The 21,494-nt window shown below is 38.2% G+C and overlaps 1 protein-coding gene across 1 annotated transcript in view; it reads right to left on the reverse strand.

Moving 5' to 3' along the window:
• Positions 1–7,946: 7,946 nt before the first annotated feature.
• The window catches only part of METAP1 (methionyl aminopeptidase 1), a 57,947-nt gene continuing 44,399 nt past the window's right edge, over positions 7,947–21,494 (reverse strand). The window contains exons 9-11 of the mRNA XM_027061247.2: positions 18,678–18,821; positions 14,088–14,153; positions 7,947–9,774 (exon numbers count right to left, since the gene is read on the reverse strand). Coding sequence (XP_026917048.1) covers positions 9,611–9,774; positions 14,088–14,153; positions 18,678–18,821 — 374 coding nt within the window. The 3' untranslated portion in view covers positions 7,947–9,610. The remainder of the gene's footprint in view (positions 9,775–14,087; positions 14,154–18,677; positions 18,822–21,494) is intronic.

A 21,494-nucleotide genomic window follows, 5' to 3' on the forward strand; every position in this document is an offset into this window, starting at 1 on the left:
GCTGACAGCTCAGAGCCTGGAGCCTGTTTCGGATTCTGTGTCTCCCTTTCTCTATGCCCCTCCCTCACTCTCCCTCTCTCAAAAATAAACATTTAAAAAATAAAAAATAACATTTCCCTCACCATCAGTGGCAAAGTTCATGAGAACCCAGGGCTGTCTCTGTGAGATTACATTCTTGAGAACAGGTAACCATGTCTTGTTCAAACTTAAGAGACCCACCCCCCACAATTCCTAGTATGGCATCTGGCCCACAGTGGGCACTAAACATCATTGACGAAGCTACCCTCTGTGCTTAAGTAGGTGTATGTGTGTAGGTGGTGGCTCTATGAATTCTCTCAAGCATAGGAAAAATACATACTGAATTGCAAAGTTCCCAGCTGCTTTTTCAAATCTTAACATTTTACCATTTCTAGACCAGCACATTGCCTTTCGTCTCCAGAAGTTTTTTGTGAAATACCTGTTTACCTCCTTTCCTCACCACCCAGAATTTGGTGTTTTTCACTCATACATGTTGTCACACTTACTATATGTATCCATTAACCGTCTCTAGTCTTCAGCATTGAAAACTTGATAACTGTCCTATTCTGCAGCTTTCATTTTTTACTCATTGTGATTAATCCATGTGATGCTCTCATTCACTAATTTTAATACTGTGCATTAGTATTCACTTATATGAACTACCATAATTTATCTGCTGCCCAAATGATGGCCTAACGCTATTTCCAAAGCTGTTTCTATATTGCTGACGACACTGGTGAAACATTCTTGTACATCCTTCTCATGCTCACTGTGTTAGTAATCCTCCTTACTTAGGATGTGTAGTTGGCCCTTGAACAACATAGGTTTGAACTGCACAGATTTCACTTATATATGGGTTTTTTACACTATGGTTCTGTAAATGTATTTTATGATTATCTTCACTTTTTTTTCTCTAGCTTATTTTGTTCTAAGAATACCATTTATAATATGTATGTGTTAATCAACTGTTATCAGTAAGGCTTCCGGTCAACAGTAAGCCATTAGTAACGTTTTGGGGGAGTCAGAAGTAATACATGAATTTTCAAATGCATGGAGGGTCGGCATACCTAGTCCCTGCATTGTTCAAGAGCCAACTGTATATCCTAGGATAAGCACATCTGTACTAGAAACTGCCAACATCGTTCCTCAAAATGGTTGGAAATCTTTACAAATTCAATGAGTGTGAAATGATACTTCATTACTTCAGTTTGCATTTCCCTCAGTTACTAAAGTACTATCGTACGTTTGTATTTCCTTTTTTGTGAAGTATCTATTTACATCCTTTGTTCATTTTTCTATTGGATTATCTTTTTCTGAGTAATTTTTAGGTGTTCTTATAGATGCCAGTCCTTCCATCAGTTTTATGTTTTAATATATTTTATATTTTTAATATAATCTATCAGTCTTTTTGTGGTGCTGTTAAGTAACATTTAGGATTTTCTTTTATTCTGAGCAATATAAAGCAGTAAACAAAAAATGCTTTCTCTTCCATCCAGGTAATCCATTGACATTGGAAAAAAAAACAAAAGCAACATATCCAAGAGTTAGAAAATTCAATTACAGAAAATTATATAAGAGCAACACAACATTCCCCTCCCACAAAAAAAAAAAAAAAAAAAAATGGTTGACTCCTAGAAAGTTCATGTATCTTCCCAGAAGTTTCAATTCACGGAATAGCACATATACATATCCTTTAAAACTACACAAAGGAATACTATTAACATTATTTTGCGCTCTTTTGGTTTTTCCACATGATAGTGTATTGCAGACTGCAGACTGCTGTTCTGTCAACACATCGGATATGCCACGCACATAGTTCTTTTGGTTGGACTGAAGCCATGTGTTTTGTTGTTATTTTAAAAACACTTTTGGGGCACCTGGGTGGCTAGTTAAGCTTCTGACTTCAGCTCAGGTCATGATTTCATGGTTCATGAGTTCGAGCCCCGCATTGGGGCTCTCTGCTGACATCTCAGAGCCTGGAGCCTGCTTCAGATTCTCTCTCTCTCTCTCTCTCTCTCTCCCCCCCCCCCCCCCCCCAACTCACACACTCTCTCAAAAATAACTAAACATTAAAAATAAAAATACTTTTGATTGATATGGCTTAATTGCTCCTGTAAGTGCTTGTGTTTCTGAGAGAGCACTATTTAGTTGATTTAAAAATAGAAAGGTAGCAATTATGGTCATGACCTCTCCTTTTTGGATAGCTAGTGCATTTGTAGAACCAGGTATTGCCACCTAGCTTCTCTCCCATTTTACCTTGGGGGCTGGAGATGCACTAGGGGTCCAAATGGCCCCAAATTATTGTTCTGAGAAAACTGGAAGAAAAAACTAAAACTAGCTTCTACCAAAGCTCTGGAAATAGGCTTTTAACTGTTTCAGTTTAGCCTTAGCCTTCCAGGAACAAAATCTATCACCTTGAGCAATCACACTAAGAAAATGGACAAGTAGTGTGATAATGTAGAAGAGCTAATAATTCTCTAAACAGTTTTTTCCATCATTAGTTTTCTTCTCATATATGAGGTATATACACGAATGCCATGGCATTTTTATGCCCACCTACATGAAAAAGTAAAGCCGTTTTAACATAAAATAATGGGGGCACCTGGATGGCTCAGTCAGTTAAGCATCTGACTCTTGGTTTGGGCTCAGATCATACCTCATAGCTTCATGAGCTCAAGCCTCGCATCAGGCTTTGTGCTAGCAGCGTGAAGCCTGCTGCGGAGTCTCCCTCTGCCCCTCCCTGACTCACTGTCTCTGTCTCTCTCAAATTAACAACAAAACCTTAAAAATGATTGATTTTTAAAAAATAATAAAATATCAAAACAATGTAACTCCAACTTTTGTAGCTGGCCAATGAGGGAGTTAAGTTTATATGATCCTTACTATAAAGATTCTTGGATCATGGGACTATAAAGCCTTTTCAAGATCCTTTTAATATATCCTCTTGGATGGCATCTAGGATGTTGTGTATGTTTTTGTTTTTGGAAGAAATAGCATATACAGTTTTTGGAAGAAAGTATAGATAAAACAGGGCTAAAAGCTACTCACTATATACACATCAGCAAGCCTATCCTGGTTGTCCAAAATTAGGAGGTCTACCACCTGAAAAGAATTGTTGGGCATTTTTTTTAAGTATCTTTAAACTGCTTTCTTGGACAGATACATAATTTTAACACACAATGGCTAACCCACTATATACTTCATGAAAGTTAGTAAAATGTATTTTTAACTTAAGTACGTAAAATTTTACAGTATTAGGAACTAATTTTAAGCAACTTTTTACTGAAAATTTTTCCTGTACCTAGTTAGCACTTTTCAAATCTTGCTTGCATATTGTGCTATTCTGTTTAACCTGACTGATGTTCACTGGAGTAAGACAGTCCATTTGCAGACATGTCTGGGAACAAGTTCTTTATTACATGCAGAGAACTAACATATAAAGTAGGAACCTAGGGAATGATGAGGTTTGGGGGGATGGAGACAGGGAAAAACTGCATTACATCCCAAACTGTCACAGTGAACCATTCATGTGTGTACAACTTACATCAAACAAAAAACACTCCAAAAAATATACATAATGCTATTTCTTTCCATTTATCCCATTTGAATGCAAACTTATAGTCAAAACGTGTTTTGATTTGGAAAAGAGGGAACATGTTTCCCATGCACAGAATGCTTCAGAACATTTTCTGCCTGGCTACCAATCTGCCAATTAGGCTGGTGATCAAAGTCCTGAAGTAACTGACAATTCTTTGGGCCTAGAGACACTGTGTGACCCAGGAAAAAAAAATAACTGTAGATTGAGCCAATTTTGTTTCAATACACATGCCAGATTGGATTGTCAGCAAATACCCTTTAGAAAAAAGTATACCACAAACACATTTGGAGAACATTTTATTATATTTAAAGAGATATTTAGATAATAAATGCATAGAACTAAGGGAATCATGTCTTTAAAGAAACAACTACAAAGTGAACAGGGCCATACAAAGTCCTCCATTATACAAATTTCTTTTGGTGGAACTTTATGGGCACTAAGTAAGTGGGATGGTTTTTAAAAGGTAGACTGATTTTTATCAAAGTGGACATCATATCAGAATTCCTTGTGATGAGATTAATTTGCACAAGCCCCTTTCAAGAAAGGAGTGCTAGTCAACTACCTCCAGTTTAAAAATGGACTGAAGCTGGATATATTAAACCAGGATATATTAAGCAACATAAACAGTGAAAATGTGCTTTAAAGTATCTATTGCTCTTTCCCTAACATAGATCTTCAGACTAAAAGTTCTTATCCTTGGCTATTTTGTTTCCTCAGAATCAGATTGACTAATAAAGTTGTAAAAATTCCAGCCTGAATTTTCTGTTGACCCCTGACCCAACTACTGAAATAAATTTGCTTTATAGTCACATTATATATAGAATAAAATAGTTGCTAATAGTATCATTCCACAAATAGGTCTCTCCACAGATAAGTATAGGGATTTGTCCTAGTCTTGCAACCAAATAAAAAACTGGAGAAATCAGAGCTCTGGGGTCCTGTTGGTCCTGTGCTCTTCTCATGACACGAAAATACAAATGTACCTACAAGTTTTGGAAAAGTATTAGCACGTTTGTTCTTGAGGGTGAGGTGAGGAGGCCGAGGTAACATGAAAAGGGCTAAGCACCCAGGAGATGTAAGCGATGCCTCTACTAAAAGTTTTACAATGGTAAAAACGTTCTAGACATCAGTAAAAAATAATTACCAGAAGACTTTGAGCCGTAACAAACGTATCACTGATACCTTTCCAGGAAGCCTTCTTCACTGCTCCACTGGACTTATTGGCACAGTTTGCTAAGACCCCAGCGTTGACACATTTTGTAATATAACCACAGAATCGCCATAGACCGACAGCTGTGTTTTTGCTACTGCACAGTCCCCAAAATGATGAGAGGCAGCCAAGGCCACCTTATTTCCTGCTTTCTTTTTCTCAAAATAACCAAATACAAAGCACTATTTTTCTTTTTCATCCTTAGCACCAAAAGGAAGAAGAGGTAAAGGAGAGGTTGCCACCAGAGGCTGCTTGCTCCTCAGGGTTCAAACGTGGGGGAGCCTGTGCTAAGCTAACCTTTCCTTGGGTGTTCATTTTTAAAATGAAACAACACATTAATAACTTTTAGGGTATTAGCATAATGTAGCCTACATTGTGAAACAATCTGTTGCTAAGACAATAATGCCCAGATGTTTTTCTCTACTGGAAAATGGGCCACACATCTACATTACAAAGTGGTATCATGTGCTCCTCTTATAGCTCCAGAGTTTGGTAGAGGTCAAACACCAAATGTAGACAGAATCTTACCACACTATCTCAAACCTTTCCAATACTTCTAACTCCCAGATAACTATCCTTCCCATTCCTCTTACTGTACCTTTTGCCTCCAAGATGCACTGTACTGTCAAAAAGGAGCTCACAGTTTACGAAATTTAGGATACAGTAGGAATAAAATTACTTCAAGTAGCAAACCAATAATCTGTACTCCCTTAGTGAGACAGGTTTCAAGAATCACAAATTTTGCACTTAAGTTCACTGTTGGTAGTGATTTTGATACAGTAATTCTAAATTTTACATGTCTTACAGAATCGAGCAAATAAATATTAATGCTGTTCAGAACCAAAGTTCTCACCATGGGATAAAGCAGATATAAATATGAAACAGAAAAAGATGAGGAAGATTAGTGTTAGATTTGAAAGTATCAGAACGAATTCATGATTTATAAAAAGTACATTTCCTGGCTCTGTTCCCTGAAAGTGCCTGGCAACAAGGACACCCAGTAGCACCCAGATCCTCATTTCCAAATACCATTCCCCATGAAAAGGAACGAGGGCTCCTTGGAGAAACAGCCTGTCCCAGTGTGAGACAGGAAAGTTGTACGATAAACTTACAACATCTTGCTACAGCAAAAAGAAAGCACTCAAAGACTAATAGGCGCAGGTCAAAATGACACATGAATAAGCTTAAAGGTGCTTCTGCTGGCCAAATTTGGGACAATTACAGTAATTAAATAGAATTTTTAAGAATTGATGAGCCCACATTGACAACACTCAACGACCGTGGGTAAAAGGAGGGGGGAAAATGCTTCTTTGTAAAAGGGTGCCAGCTAATAAAATGTAAATGGAATGCTAGATTTCAGTCTCAATTTGCAGCCACCAATGTAATAAAATAATGGATTCTGGCAAGGATTATCAGTGCACATTAATTCCATTGAGTGAAAAGAATATCCAAATGGTCTTCAAGTATCTCCTCCCAGATTATTTGCTTCAGAAAAGAAAAATATTCTTAAAATGGAAAGATCTGACAAAGCAAGTGATCAAACTTATATTGGCAATAATGTGACAGTAACATTGTGTCTCCTGATGTGATGTGACACAACGAATGAGACATACCACATACCATCAGTAGAGTCTTCTGCCAAAATATTTATCTTGAAATTTCTCATGAGAAACTCCCAGAGAAATACAGAAATTTATAAGCTAACTGGCCTGCTTTATTAAGTGTCAATTTCATAAAGCACCAAAAAAGGTAGGATTGCTCTAGAGTAAAGAAGACTACAGATACAGGACAACCAAATGCATGGGTCTAGATCCTGGATTTAGAAAAGAGAGAAGCTTTAAAGAACATTTGGAAAAAACTTGAGACTCACATTTGAGTACGTACTATACATTAGATAATTCTGTATCAATGTTAAATTCCTTGGGTGTGGTACTATGATCAGTAAGAAATGTCCTTACGTCTTAACAGACAAGCTGCAATAATAATGTGAAGTATGATGCCATTTGTTTCAAAAGGAAGGTGCTTAGGAGAGAGATGTGGCCAAGTAATGATCGCTGAATATAGATAAAGGGTATATGGATCATTTCCTTGTACTATACTTTCAACTTTTTTGTAAATCTGAAAATTTTCAAAATGCAAAGTTGGAAGTAAAAAACTTTTTTTTTTTTTTTTTGAAAAAAACAGCTTACAGATACCATGAGGGTGCATTCTGGGGGCCTTAGCAAAAAGTAAAGCACCATGCCTGCAATCTTAACCAAACACAAAGAAAAAAATAGTAGTTATAGGACAAAAGAATCAAGGTAAGATGACAAATTCCTCAACCTCCTATTAAATTTCGACCCGTGGCAAGTGGTATTAAAGTGTCAGTGAATGGGTCCTAATGTACCTTAATCCACTACATCAGCAAAAGACATAAAATTTAAAGGCAAATGTTTCCCTGCTTCTAAATTATAATTCCAAGGGGGCTGGAGGACTGGCAGGAAAAACTATATGTATTAATTTAAAAGCTGACACAAGGGGTGCCTGGGTGGCTCAATGGGTTTGGCATCCGACTTCGGCTCAGGTCATGATCTCACAGCTCAGGAGTTCGAGCCCCGCATCGGGCTCTGTGCAGACAGCTCAGAGCCTGGAGCCTGCTTTGGATTCTGTGTCTCCCTCTCTCTGCTCTTCCCCAGCTCATGCTCTCTCTCAAAAATAAACAAACATTAAAAAAATTAAGTTGACACAAAAAATAAAAAGTTAATACACTCTGAAAAGTTGGCAGAATAATGAAACGTGAAGCTTTCTCATCTAATAAACATTTTAAATTAGATATATACAATTAGACTAGAGCCCATACTGTTTTGAAATCTACCAAACCAAAAAAAGCATCATCACCAATGTTAACCTTTTTACAAAAAAATTATCCTATCAAGATATTTTTTCCTTGAGCTTATATTCTAATGATCAAAGAAGCCCACACTGTTAATTCCACCATCAGTACCTAAAATGATTCCCTAAACATTTAGCATTCTGTCTTGAAAGCTCTCAAAACTATGGTTGCATCTCAAATACTGCTGATAGGCTCTGGTGAACTAAACACAGTACTGGAATTATGTAGTCGTTAAACTCGAAAAACTCTTCACTCAAATGGTCATGAGTTTATTTCAGATTATGAAATCAGCCACCCTACTCCCGCCACTTCCCTCTGAAACCCCAAACAAATGCAGCAAAGTTAATAACTACACGGTGGGGGGGGGGGGGGGGGGGGAGGGGATAATCGTTCAAACTTTTAATCTCCCTTTACACATTATATTAACATTCATATTGCAAGGCATTCCATTCACAAATATTACAGTTTGATAAAAAATTTCACACACATACCCCCAAAAGTCTATACTTTTGTGATTCAGTCACTTCACTAAATCATTAAAATAATAAAAGTAATGAAAACATTATCATAATTCTTTTAAAGCAATAAAGGTCTGAGGCACTCTGGGAAAGATGTTCTCATATAACATGTCAGTGGTATCAAATTATCTTACAAGAAAGTTACCAGATACCCAGTAATCAAGTACACTCCAATGACAACGACTTTGATCTGATACGTGTTCCCTGGATACACTTCCATTTGGACTGAACTACTGAAAGGAACAAATTTATTGGGCAGCTGGGGTCATTTCTAATGAGGTTCCCAACCATGTCAAGGTAAAGTGTGTTTTCAACACACCACGGACAGCTGCATCTCTACTGCAAGGGAACAGTACAATCTTCAAAGAAGTTCCTTTCTCATCACTACCAGGTTTACTAAATGTCAGAAGCTAACAGCCCACCTGACTTACTCTGCTCACTGCCAAAGAGATTTCAGAACTGTCTCTTCCCATCAACCTCCACAGTGCAACCGTTCACCCTTCTCTGAATATCTCCAAGGTTTGCCCTGAAATAAAATAGAGGGGAAGAAAGGGAGCTTTTTCCCTCCCATTTCGACCAGAAAGAGGTCTGAAAGAGCAATGTATCACAAAACGCTCATGCTCTGAAACAGCCAGCTATCATATGAAGCATGGCTATTTTTGCCAGAAACTAGATGTTTCTAAAATGTGACAACCCTTTTCCAAAGTGAATTTTGCCACAACCATTCACTGACAGAGTCCACACTGGAGAGGAAGTCTCACTGACCGAGTGCTTCCTTACACACAATTACAAGGGTAAATAAGTAGCATGGGGAAGGAGGGAGGCCAAATTCCCAACTGGGAAATAAATCACTGCAAACAATGGGTCCATTTATGATAGCATATAGCACTGTCAGGGCAGAATTAACACAAACCCAGGTCATATAGTGTTCAGGAATTACATACATGGAATTTAAAATGTATACATATATATTTCCATACATATATAATAAAAAAAATCTGGAACAACATATGTTGCTAAAGTTTCAAGGATTCTCATCTTCCACATTCACCTGAAGAGCAGCTGGCTCTTGCTGGCCCAGTTGTGGCAGTGATAAAAGCAACTAGAAGCAGGTTTACGTAAAAAGTGCTCAAAGGCCAAGTGAGAAAACAGGGGTGCAGAGATTTCTGGAGGGAGAGGGGAATACTGAAAAGAGTTGAGAATGTTTCTTTTATTCTTCTCAGCTTTTTCAGACCCAAGTCAAGTTCTTGAGGACACACATCCAATGCTGTAGTCTTCCTTATCTATAGTCAAAACAAAACACGTAATAAAAATCTCCTCTTCCATTCTGTACTCTCAATAAAATGCATGGTACAGCCAGAAGGTATTACTGAGATGTGCCATCTTGGGAGAAATTAAAATTGGGACATGAAGTGAGGCCGCGTGCTATCAAGTCGCCGGGTCAGGATTTCACAGCCAGTGTCCGTGACCAGCAGGGTGTGCTCAAACTGAGCAGACCGCTTTCCGTCTCTCGTCACGGCGGTCCAACCGTCTGGCCAGGTTTCATCCTGCCATCCACCTTAAACAAACAAACAAAAACAATTTCTTAATTCTATCGCTCAGTTTTCTAAACAAACTCTCTAGATAAGTGTATTTGCATGTACTCCTATATCCTTGGATATTACAGAAGCCAATTAGAAAATTCACTATTAAGACTCCAATTTACAAATGGTAGGCAGCTACATTGAAAAGAATGAAACTGCACCACTTGCTTACATAGTAAGCAAAATACACAACACACAAAAATAAACTCAAAATTAAAGACTTGGAATTCCATGGAACTCCTTAAAGAAAACAGGCAGTAATCTCTTGGACATCAGCCTCACCAACATATTTATGAATCTGTCTCCCGAGGCAAGGAAAACAAAAGCAAAAATAATCGGGACTACATCAAAAATAAAAAGCATTTGCACAGCAAAAGACACCATCAACAAAACAGAAGGCAACCTACCAAATGCAAAAAGATATCTGCAAATGATAGATCTGATAAGGGGTTAATATCCAAATACATAAAGAATTTATATATACCTCAACACCAAAAGCAAAAAAAAAAACAAAGAATCCAATTAAAAATGAGGAGAGGACCTGAACATTTTTCCAAAGCAGACATAAGACAGCTAACAGACACATGAAAAGATACTCAACATCACTAATAATCAGGGAGCTACAAATCAAAACTACAATGAGATTATCACCTCACAACAGGCAATAACATGTGTTGGTTGGTGAGGAAGTAGAGAAAAAGGGAACCCTTGTGGACTGCTAGTGTAAACTGGTGCGGCCACTGTGAGAAAAATTAAAAATAGAATTACCACACAATCCAGTATTTCCATTACTAGGAACTTACCCAAAGAAAACAAAAACACTCCTTCAAAAAGATATATGCACCCCTATGTTTAGTGCAGCATTATGCAGAGTAGCCAAGATATGGAAGCAACTCTCAAGCGTCCACTGATAGATGAATGGATGAAGAAGATACGGCATGCACACACAACAAAGTATTACACAGCCATGAAAAAGGGTGAGATCATGCCATTTGCGACAACATGGATGGACCTAGAGGGTATTATGCTAAGTGAAATAAGTTAGACAGAAAAAGACAAATACTCTTATGATTTCACTTACATGTAGAACTTAAAAAACAAAACCAATGAACAATCAAACAGACTCTTAATTTTTTTTTTTTTAACATTTATTTATTTTTGAGACAGAGACAGACAGCGAGCAGGGGAGGGGCAGAGAGAGAGGAAGACACATCTGAAACAGGCTCCAGGCTGCTCTGAGCTGTTAGCACAGAGCCTCGTGCGGGGCTGGAACTCACGAACTGTGAGATCATGACTTGAGTCAAAGTCGGATGCTTAATTGACTGAGCCACCCAGGTACCCCTGCGAAAGACTCTTAAATAGAGAGAACAAACAAGTGGTTGCCAGAAGGGAGGTATATGGGGCGGGGTGGGGGGGCGTGAAATTAGGGAATTAAGAGGTACAAACTTCCAGTTATAAAACAAGAAATCACGGAAATGAAAAGTAGAGCATAGAGAATATAGTCAATAAAATTGAGAGGTGGTGACTACAGTTATCACGATAAGCACCGGGTAATACATAGTACTGTCAAATCAGTATATTTAATCTATACCTAGAACTAATACAATATTGTACATCAATTATACCTCAGTAATAATAACAATAATAATAATACTCCTATTTATACTTCAACTGTTTTAGTTTTTCCTCCAACTTCATTTTGGTTTTTTAGTTCAATGAAGTAATGATGATATTTTAAATTTCCTTGGGTGTGTTACAACTTCACATTTTTATGCCTCCCAAATACCAAATCAAGATGGTATTTCCAAAATAAAGGCACTGGGTTTCATTTTAGAAAACATATTGATACAGCTCATTATAGAACTATGAGTTAAAAATTGAATTAATAAATTTAGCTCTTTCCTGGTACAACTTTGGCATAAACTACAGCCAATGTATATTGTAAAGGAAATCATCTTTTTACACTTTTATTACAGCATTTTTTTTTAATGTTTATTTATTTTTAAGAGAGAGACAGAGAGAGAGAAAGAATGCAAGCAGGGAAGGGGCAGAGACAGAGAGGAAAAGAATCCCAAGCAGGCTCTTCTCTGTCAGGACAGAGCCTAACATGGGACTCGATGTCACGAACCATGACCTGAGCCAAAATCAAGAGTCAGACGCTTAATCGAGTGAGCCACCCGGGCGCCCCTATAGCATTTAATTTCTAATATGATTTTTAAATGGCAGGCACACAGATGGTGACAAGAGATTCTACTCTGAAATTTTTGACCACACCCCTCTAGTAACCAGAAAAAAAAGGGGCTAAGAGAAAGAAATAGGATTGGTGAGAGAATTTTAAAAAATTAGAATGAGGCAAAATAGATAGGGAGGGGCTAAAAGAGAAAGGAAAGAAAGGGACAGTGAAAAAAGCCCCAGGGCAATGAAAGAAACCACTCTAGAGAAAGAGAGAAGGAGGGGAGGCAGAGGTAAAATGAGAAAGTTATGCAATTCTAGATACTACTATAGAAGTGTGTTTATAGAGACTTTCTTGTCTCCAAATTAGATGTCAAAAAAATCAATACAGCCTTCATTCTGAGTAATCTTTACCAAAGATTAGGTCTCACTGACTCACACAAATCCTAGAATACATATAAACTGCAGTGAAGTAACCTACTTTTACAATACTAAATCCCAGCCTAAAAAGAAAATATGAGGTAGCTTAAAGAAAGTTAATTCATGCTTCGTCAAACATGAAAAGATGACTATAACTGGGTATTTTCTGATGTAATGAATAACCTTTTCACAACTGGATTAAAGACATAATACTTATCTAACTTTACTGCGAACTGCTTACAAAAGGTTCTTTACCAATGTCAAGTCAAACATATCTGGATCCTATTCGGAGAAAATTCAAATTCTTCTTTGGATTTGAAACTTTCCACTCCAGAGTTGGATTTAGCCTACCCGAGTTACACTAAAGTATGTATGCTATAATATGATGATTATCTGAACAGGCTCTATGAAAAGTTATTTGCTTATTCTTGGAAATACCACACTGTGTCTCACCAACCAGGTGCCAGTTAATGAAAACAGGTATGTAACCAAAACTACACTTTCTTCTCAGTGTCTTGCTTTTCTCTGCTAATATACCTCCCGCCCTCGGACTGGTTCCACAGGATCAGAACTTAATTCTTATTCCATGACAACGACAAAAACAGTACCTTGCATGTTTACAGCCCTTAAAAGGACACAAGGTATTTTGTGCTAATGTAAGTCGTCTCAATTCTTAATAGCTGCCCTGGGGAGCTGGCAGGTTAAAGACTGTAATTCCACTTTACAGAAAAGGCAACAAAGGATCAGGTTATAAGAAGGCAGCCTGAAGGCTGAATTTAGTGACTCACTTCTAAGGAAGGCAATCTGACAGAAGTAATGGGATGTCACTGCCAAGATCAGGTTATAAAAAAGACCGGAAGGATCCAGAGAGGAGGTATCCTTTAATGTAGGCCCCAGGACACACCAGCCCCACTACTATAGCCTCACTGCGTCCCCTAATCCCAACAGAGGACTGGCTGAGAAGAAAGGTGAAGAGAACATCCGACCATCTGAGCGACAAGCTCTAATCATGACACTGGGTCTTTATCAATGCTATGAGCCTGCCACGGGGAACAGCGACAGTGAGGACATAAAACTGCCAGCGTTAAGTATGTCTGTGCTGTGCTTTGTCCACAAGAGCTAAATAATGCCACCTAATGACCTGAGCGCAGACCCTGAGCAGGCAGAATAGCCCATGAGTTTGGTCTAAGTCAGCTGCCACGTAACTAGCTAGATGACTTCAGAAGAGTTACTTACCTGCTTCAAGGATCAGTTTGCTCTTCTGTATGATGGGGATAGCACCTACCTCGTGAGTTGTGGAGAAGCAAATCATATACCCGTGTCTGCCTCGAAGTGAGTGGCTCTACTTCTTTTTCCCTCCCCCTGGACACCCATCAAAAAGCTACACAGGCTTGATGGAGGCTCCTGTTATTACAACACACCCTTTGACAGAATCTTTTATGGAAAGGGACCGGGATTCAAGTACTTCAGCATCTACTGACAGCAGAATTACCAGACAGAAAGCACTGCTTTCTTGCCAGCCCTTACAGTTTTCAGTTCTCTACATGATACTGAATTGAGCCTCAAGCTCAAATGCGACTGGGAGTGGAAATGAACCAAAATGAAAATAAACAGAGCAGACTACTGATCTGATCATGAGTGACCAAAAATAAATTAAAATTCAATTCAAGAACATTATAGCATCCTTTTTTCTCACCTTCACAAATCATTGGCTCAATTGTAAATACATGGCCAGCCTTCATCACTCCAACTGCTTTATTTTCTGAAATTAAAGAAAAAAAAATTCTCAAAACCCAGCTAAAAACCAGCAGCATACTGTTGAACAGCTCCCTTGTCAGAGTACACAACTTACATTCCTATCAGTGATTCTTAAATTCCTCTCTCCTTTCCCAATTCCCCCTTCTTAAAGGGGATCATTCAACGAACAGGTATTTTGCAGATATCCACCTGCTGTGGGGCAGATACTGTCCTAGGCATATTTTATTCTGCTTCTATTTTCTCTAGGAAAACACAGAGATGTCTGCAAAGTGATTTCAGATGTAGTTATCACTTCTATGAAATGAAAAGTACCACCATTTATGTTACACCAGGAGTAGAGTTGAAATCATGCAACCAAGCAAAGTTCTGTTACTCACCCAGATATTTAAAGGAAAACAACAGATGTTCCAGATTACGCCGGAAGCCTCGCACCTTTTGGGCGGGTGTGTGGATGTGGGGTGAGGGGGGAGCAGGCACACAGCCCACAGAAACAATGGCACGATTCTCATGAGGCTTTTATGTTGCCTTCTTTTTCTTATTTTCAAAAAGGAACAAAGCCTCTATGTATGAACCTACTTTTTTTTAATGATGATAAAACTATCCCTTATCTGAAAAGAGAAATTCCATTTTCTCCCCCAAATACTTTTTTAGCTTTTTGTTCACTAATATGAGAGTATTTTTCAGGACCATCATGAAAGACACAACGATGAGTTCAAGTATTCAAACTGGTCATCCTCCAAAAAAGGCCAAAAGGTAAAAACAGGGATGGACATTTTTAGATAATCTCAGACAAAAATGGAGAATCAGTTTAAAGTTCCAATTAAAACAAAAAACAAAAAAACTGATGTGAGCGTCAGTAAACAAATGACTGCATTTGCTCTGCTTAACCACCAGATGGCAACAGCACTGGCTTTCAGGGTTTCTTGGTAAGGCTGGTCTTGGAGATGGTGGCTTTGGTAATGAATGACACGTGTCCAGAGGCTGAATCCACTAAACGCCATCTAGATGTGATCTAATCTCACCTGCACATTTATATTCCTACACATCCTTCCTTGTGAAAAGCCATCATGCTGCTTTTCACTCTCTTACATATTGCCAAAATACACGCACTGCAGATTCCAAATCTGTACTTTCTAAATCATCCTAAAATCTGAGAGGCAAAAAACAATGACTTATTATTTCTAAGAACTTTCTTTCCTAATGACCTGCAACTTACTACATATAAAGAATTGGTCATATTCCCCTGGGGATATGTATTGTTTTACTGTCAAAAGGGTAGAAGTGTGATGTCACAGAAAGAAAAAGGATAAAGGAATCTGGAACTGAGCTATCCCACTGCTGCAGCACTGGAAGCATGTAGCCTCCGAGAGCACTTGCCAAGTGGCTAGTCAGAATGATGTCAACTGTTCAGTGTAAAATATATGCCGATTTCAAAGATGAAATATATATCTCAATCATTTTTACATTGATTAAATGCTGAAATGCTAATTTTGTGAATGCAATGCATTACATAAAATATATCATTCAAGTTAATTCCACCTATATATTTTTTTTTTTACTGACCACTAGAAATTTTTAAATTACATAGGCACCTCGCAAGATATTACTATTGGACAGTGATGAAACGGAGACTCAAAGTTCCACTCCTTTCTTCTGTCACTGACTCATTATTCTAGAAGTTACCACTCCTACTCAACTTGACTCATGGTTTCAGTTTCTCCATGTACCTCACTCAGCAAACATACATTATCTGATTGACTACACGACTGCAAACAGTATGCTAAGTACTTTTTGTAAAAAGCTGTACCTGCTCTACCATCTACCTCACAGATTATTTAACATACATTCCAAACGTAGGGTATTATCATCATTACCTCTCAGCCCTAATGACTTAAATAAAAGGAAATCAATTCTAACAAGGACTTCTCTAACATAGAAGGCGTGGAGGAAGTTACACAACAGTTTCCTAGTTCCACCTTCAGCTGGTTAGGAATATGGAGTTACAAGCCAAAGCAGGGATCATTTACACATTTCAAAAGGTCTCAGCTGCACAAAGACTCGGCAGTTTCCTTTTACACTTCCCTAAAGTGATCACAACATATTTTAATATATATAAACCTGACTGAAACTGGACTTTCCATAAATGTATCAAACATATGAAATCAAGTATACCTGGCCCTTGCTTCTTTTTTCAGAACTGTTTTTTATTTCTAATTAAATGGTTTTATGTATTTTACGGACACGATCATCACTGACCCATGTCCCCTTCTCCCATAAATTCTATCTTCTTCCATCTCTTTATATAATCCGTATCTAAACCTGAGTCTGTCATTTGTCAATTCAGTAAGTAAAGGGAATTTTTCACCACCCCCCCGCCCGCCGCACACACTCTTTTTACACAAACATACACATACTCATGTATCCCTGTAATCAGAGTAGCCACTTCCATTCTGTTAATGGAATGCACATCAGATTACAGGGCTTACCAGGAAGGAATTAAGTTGGCTACTTATTTTCTGTTGCTAATTTTTATTTCAAGCACAATTCACAGCTTATATAAAGAAAACTTCGTGGTCTGCTAATAAATGCTTGCTGATATGTACCAAATGCTGTGCTCCAAACTACTTCTCCAGCTTCCCCCATTGAGAGGTTTCTCACTCCTTTCCCTTTTCTTCACAACTACTGACATCTAGAATCTTACCACCTCACACCTCGACTACGGCAACAAGTGTGCATCAGGCTGGCTAGACTAGCTCACACCTGCAATACACTCTAGACAACACTGCCAAATTTGTCTTCCCCAAATAACAACTTCACCTTGTCATTCTTCTGCACGAAAATGTTTCCGATAATCCCAACAAATAAAGTCAAATATCCTTGGTCTGGCACTGCCTCCTGTTGTATTATTAATATATAGTACTCAGCCCTAGCTCATCATGTCTCTGTTCGCTCTCAACTTGAAACATCTATTCATGCTTCCTCTCCACCTGGAATTTCTTCCTCATCTCCACCAAGCCAAACTTTCAACCATTCTTTTTTTCTCCCACAGGAACTACACCAAACTGCTTCGGTCCTTACCAGTCGGCACAAAGTATGGGAATCAAGATTGCCTCTAGAAGGACAAAACCCAGGTACCACTCCTAGTCTTGGTATTTATTTACTAGTCTGTGTGAACCTGAGTAAATGAAGTACTTTTCTAAGCACAGAATCTGCATTTATTTATTTTGTTTGTTTATTTATTTACATATTTGGTAGAATCTGCTCTTTAAAATAGGGCTAAGAAATTATTCAGAGTTGTGATGATCAAATGAAATAATGTATATCCGTCATTATCATCATCATCATCATCATCATCATCATCCTAAAAGTTAACACTAATTGTTTTCCATGTACTATCTCACTTAATCCTAGTAACAATTCTAGGGTAGGTGCCACTCCCTACTACTGTTCAAGATGAGAAAACTTAAGCACAAGAAATTATGTGAAAGTGCCTACACAGCAATAACTCACATATATTTGTTAAATTCCTTCTTAGGTCGCTTACTGTGGGCAGCTTTCATTTCTAGCACTAAATAAACAGACTTATTCTTGCATGCCTTATCTCTCCAAGAGAAAAAGGTTTCTGGAAGACATTAATTGTCCCACACTTCCTTTCTTATTCTATCAGATAGCACTCAACTTAAAAAGGTACTTCATCTATCTCCTTTATTTATAGCAACAAATAGTACAGTTTCTGATATATACTACAAAATCAAACCAAGCCAAACCAATTTCATTTAAGGAATCAAAAAAGTGACAGCAGAGAATGCCTGATGACTCAGTCTGACTTCAGCTCAGGTCATGATCTCATGGTTCATGAGTTCAAGCCCCACATCGAACTTGCTGTGTCAGCACAGAGCCTGCTGCAGATTCTCTGTCTCCCTCTCGGTCTGCTCCTCACCCGCTCATGGGTGCACACTCTCTCCTTCTCAAAAATGAATACACATTAAAAAAAAAAGAATAGTGATAGCTGGATCCATGGCAGAGGCTGTTGACCAAAATTAGGTTACTTCTCTGAGAGTCCTCAGCTAGATTACACTTCCCAATCTCCTTTTCAGTTAGTGTAGCCATGTGACTGAATTCCCACCAATGAAAAGTAAATGTAAGTGATCTATGCCAATTTCAGGCTGGTTCATTAAAACCTCCCAAAGATACCCCTCTCCATGCTTTTCCCCCTCCTCCCAGTATCTACAGATTAGAAGAATAACTCCCAAAGTGATCTTGAAAGGTATAGGTTGATGATGACAGAACCTGGGCCACAGAATAACTGCCGTATCACCACCACCCCAATAGTGACCAAACACATTTTGGAATGTTAGGTGAGCAAGATAACAAATGTGTATTGTGTATGAGCACATATACATTTTGAGGGTCCATTTATAACAGTTAATAGAAAAATAAATACAGAATAGTAGGTCCTGTTAAATGTTTGAATAAATATTTGTTAAATAAATGGTTAGCAAACAGCAAATCTTTGGGTAGTACTTACTGGCATAATGGGGTACATTAGGGGCTGTATGAAAAAGCTTGTGGATTCCATGGCCACAATAGCTTCGAACAACTGAAAACCCATTTGCTTGGGCATGCTTCTGAATAATGTTTCCCAATTCTCTGTATCGAACACCAGGTTTCACTGGAAGGAAAAAAGAGGACTCATGACAAAGTAATAGTAAGTGACACTTACTGCCAATTACTATCTATGTGCCTGGAACCTTTCCAAATGCTTTATATTTCTACATTACATGCCTATACATAAACATGTCCCTTACAAAACTTTCAGATGAGGAAACCAAGGGTAACAGATACTACACTGCCAATAAATAGCAAAGTTGAGATTCAAACTAGTAGCACCTGTACTTCCTCCTTCGGTGCAGAAAGGGACACATGTGCAGTACTAAGGGGTTGAGAGACATACCTTTTGCTTTCTAAATAGACAAAAGAAAGGGGCGCCTAGGTGGCTCAGTCCGCTGGGCGTCCCAACTTCGGCTCACCACTGGTGGGTTCGAGCCCCACATCGAGCTCTGTGCTGACAGCTCAGAGCCTAGAGCCTGCTTTGGATTCTGTATCTCCCTCTCTGACCCTCCCCGGCTCATACTCTGTCTCTCTCCCAAAAATAAACATTAAAAAAAATTTTTAAATAGACAAAAGAATGGAAAACAGGCATCTCTTTCTCTCCTTCTCTAAGGTCAAGTGTGCTATCCTATTAAAGCGAGCAGAAGGAGTAAAGTAGGAAAGAGCACCAGGACAAAAAGCAATGTCCAGAAAGTAACTTGGACTTATCCTTAGTTTCAGAGTGATCAAGTTCTCAAAGGATTACTTCCCCTGGGCTTCTTTCCCCATAAAAGTGATCCTCAAATTACTCACAGTTGCCTCTGAAGACAGTCCTGAGGATAGGGTATAGAAAGATACTTCTCACTATATACTTCCTGCTCTGCTTAATTTTTATGACTTTTGCCACTATAAACCAAAACAAACAAAGTGGTTCTTGTTGTTGTTATGGCTGTCCCAGCACTGAGACCCCCAAGCTGGGTGCTGCCCAGACTCCCAGAGAACCTAGTCATGGTTCTGGTGCTCCAATTCCCTACAGTCTCCTAACTCTGCCTCCCTGATTTTCAACCTGTGGTTCCAGTACAACGTATCGCCTCCAGCCAATCAAATCTCTGGGCAAATAGCTCCAGGAATTATTTCAATTAATATGTACTTGTTCTTAACTCTATGTTCCAGCTTGACTGTTTTCAGGGGTGGGAAGTTAATAATGTTGAGGAACAAGGCTGACTTGCATAATGATTTGCTTGCATTCCCATCCAAGCCTTCTTATCAGCCCCAGTCACGGGGGAGCAAAGCAAACTTTAACCCATTTTGCGCAATATACAACAACAACAAAAAATCCCTGTTCAAAAATAATGAGAATAAAAGAGAGGAGATTTCTCCCTAATTCTCAAACTAGAGGCAATTCTCATCCCAAGGATGCACTTCGTAAGTACCTGGAGACGCTTTTAGTTTTCACCACTAGGAGGGCCGGTGCAAACTGGCATCTAGCGGGTAAAGACCAAGAATGTGGCTAAACATCCTACAATGCACAGGACAGGCCCTACAATAAAGAATTACCAGACTCAAAACAATTTAATGTGTAGATTGAGAAGCCCAATTCTAAAAGGATAATTTTAACAACAGTCAAGCTCTACTGCTCTACACCATGTTGAGCAGCCAAGCCAGTAGAAAATAAGGGGCAAGAATGATACATACAAAGGTATTAATAGCACTTTCCAGAGTTCTATCCTGGCTACTGTGACAAAGACTTTGGTATCTGCTGGTTTCTTGATAAGTTCTATTCCTGTGTCTTTGTAAAACAACATTTCAGCTCTCTGGTTATTTCCATCAACTCACAGAAGAGCAAAAAGGATATAAACATCAAAGATACTACCTGGCAGAAACCCTAAAAGTTGTTTTAAACTACAACTTCCAAAAATGAGAAACTAAACACTAAAGAATATTAGCTTTTACATAATCAACACAGATACTTGAAAGTATCAATTTTCATTTTTCATTCCTCTAACTTTATTAGTAAAAATGTCATCATTTTCCATGCATGTTAAAATGGACTCAAAAAAATAAAAATAACAGATCTATGTTATCAGAGATAACTATGTGTTTGTCAAAGAATGTGGTCCTGTCCAATACTTTGTTGATGATATATCAGGTTTATTGTGGGGGAAAGGAAGGTGAATACAGATAATATACTGAACAATATAGCTAAAATGTCATGGGATTCAACCTAAAAAGTTGTTTGAACTCCAACTGTCCTTTTAGTAACAGTCTGCTAACATTCGCAACAAGCCATTCTTTCTCCTCCTAAGACATACTATAAACAACAACAACAAAATCTGTATGAGCTATCTGAGTGGACAAAGACAGCCTGAGAAAAATCCTACAGAAATATACCTGTACTCAAAGATATTATTCACTACAATAGCAAGACATCTAGAAAAAACCAAATTCTAGTAGGGGAATACTTGTAGAAATTTTTATAGTATGAAATATAATATATAGCCATTAAAACAAGGGGGTAGATCTATGCATGCAAGTACATATGTTAATTGGAAAAAATCACAAAGACCCTACTGAGAAAACATACAAATTACAGAATATTACAAATATTATAACTCCAATTAACCTAACTAAACACATACACATAAATATATGTGGTATGTGTATGTCCATCTGTTAATGTACAGGGGAGAAAAAAAACCTAAATGTTAAATGCAGATACCTCTGGGAAAAAAAGATATAAAAAGGAAAGAGGTAA

Source organism: Acinonyx jubatus, chromosome B1 (genome assembly GCF_027475565.1).
Source record: "Acinonyx jubatus isolate Ajub_Pintada_27869175 chromosome B1, VMU_Ajub_asm_v1.0, whole genome shotgun sequence".
NCBI lineage: Eukaryota > Metazoa > Chordata > Mammalia > Carnivora > Felidae > Acinonyx > Acinonyx jubatus.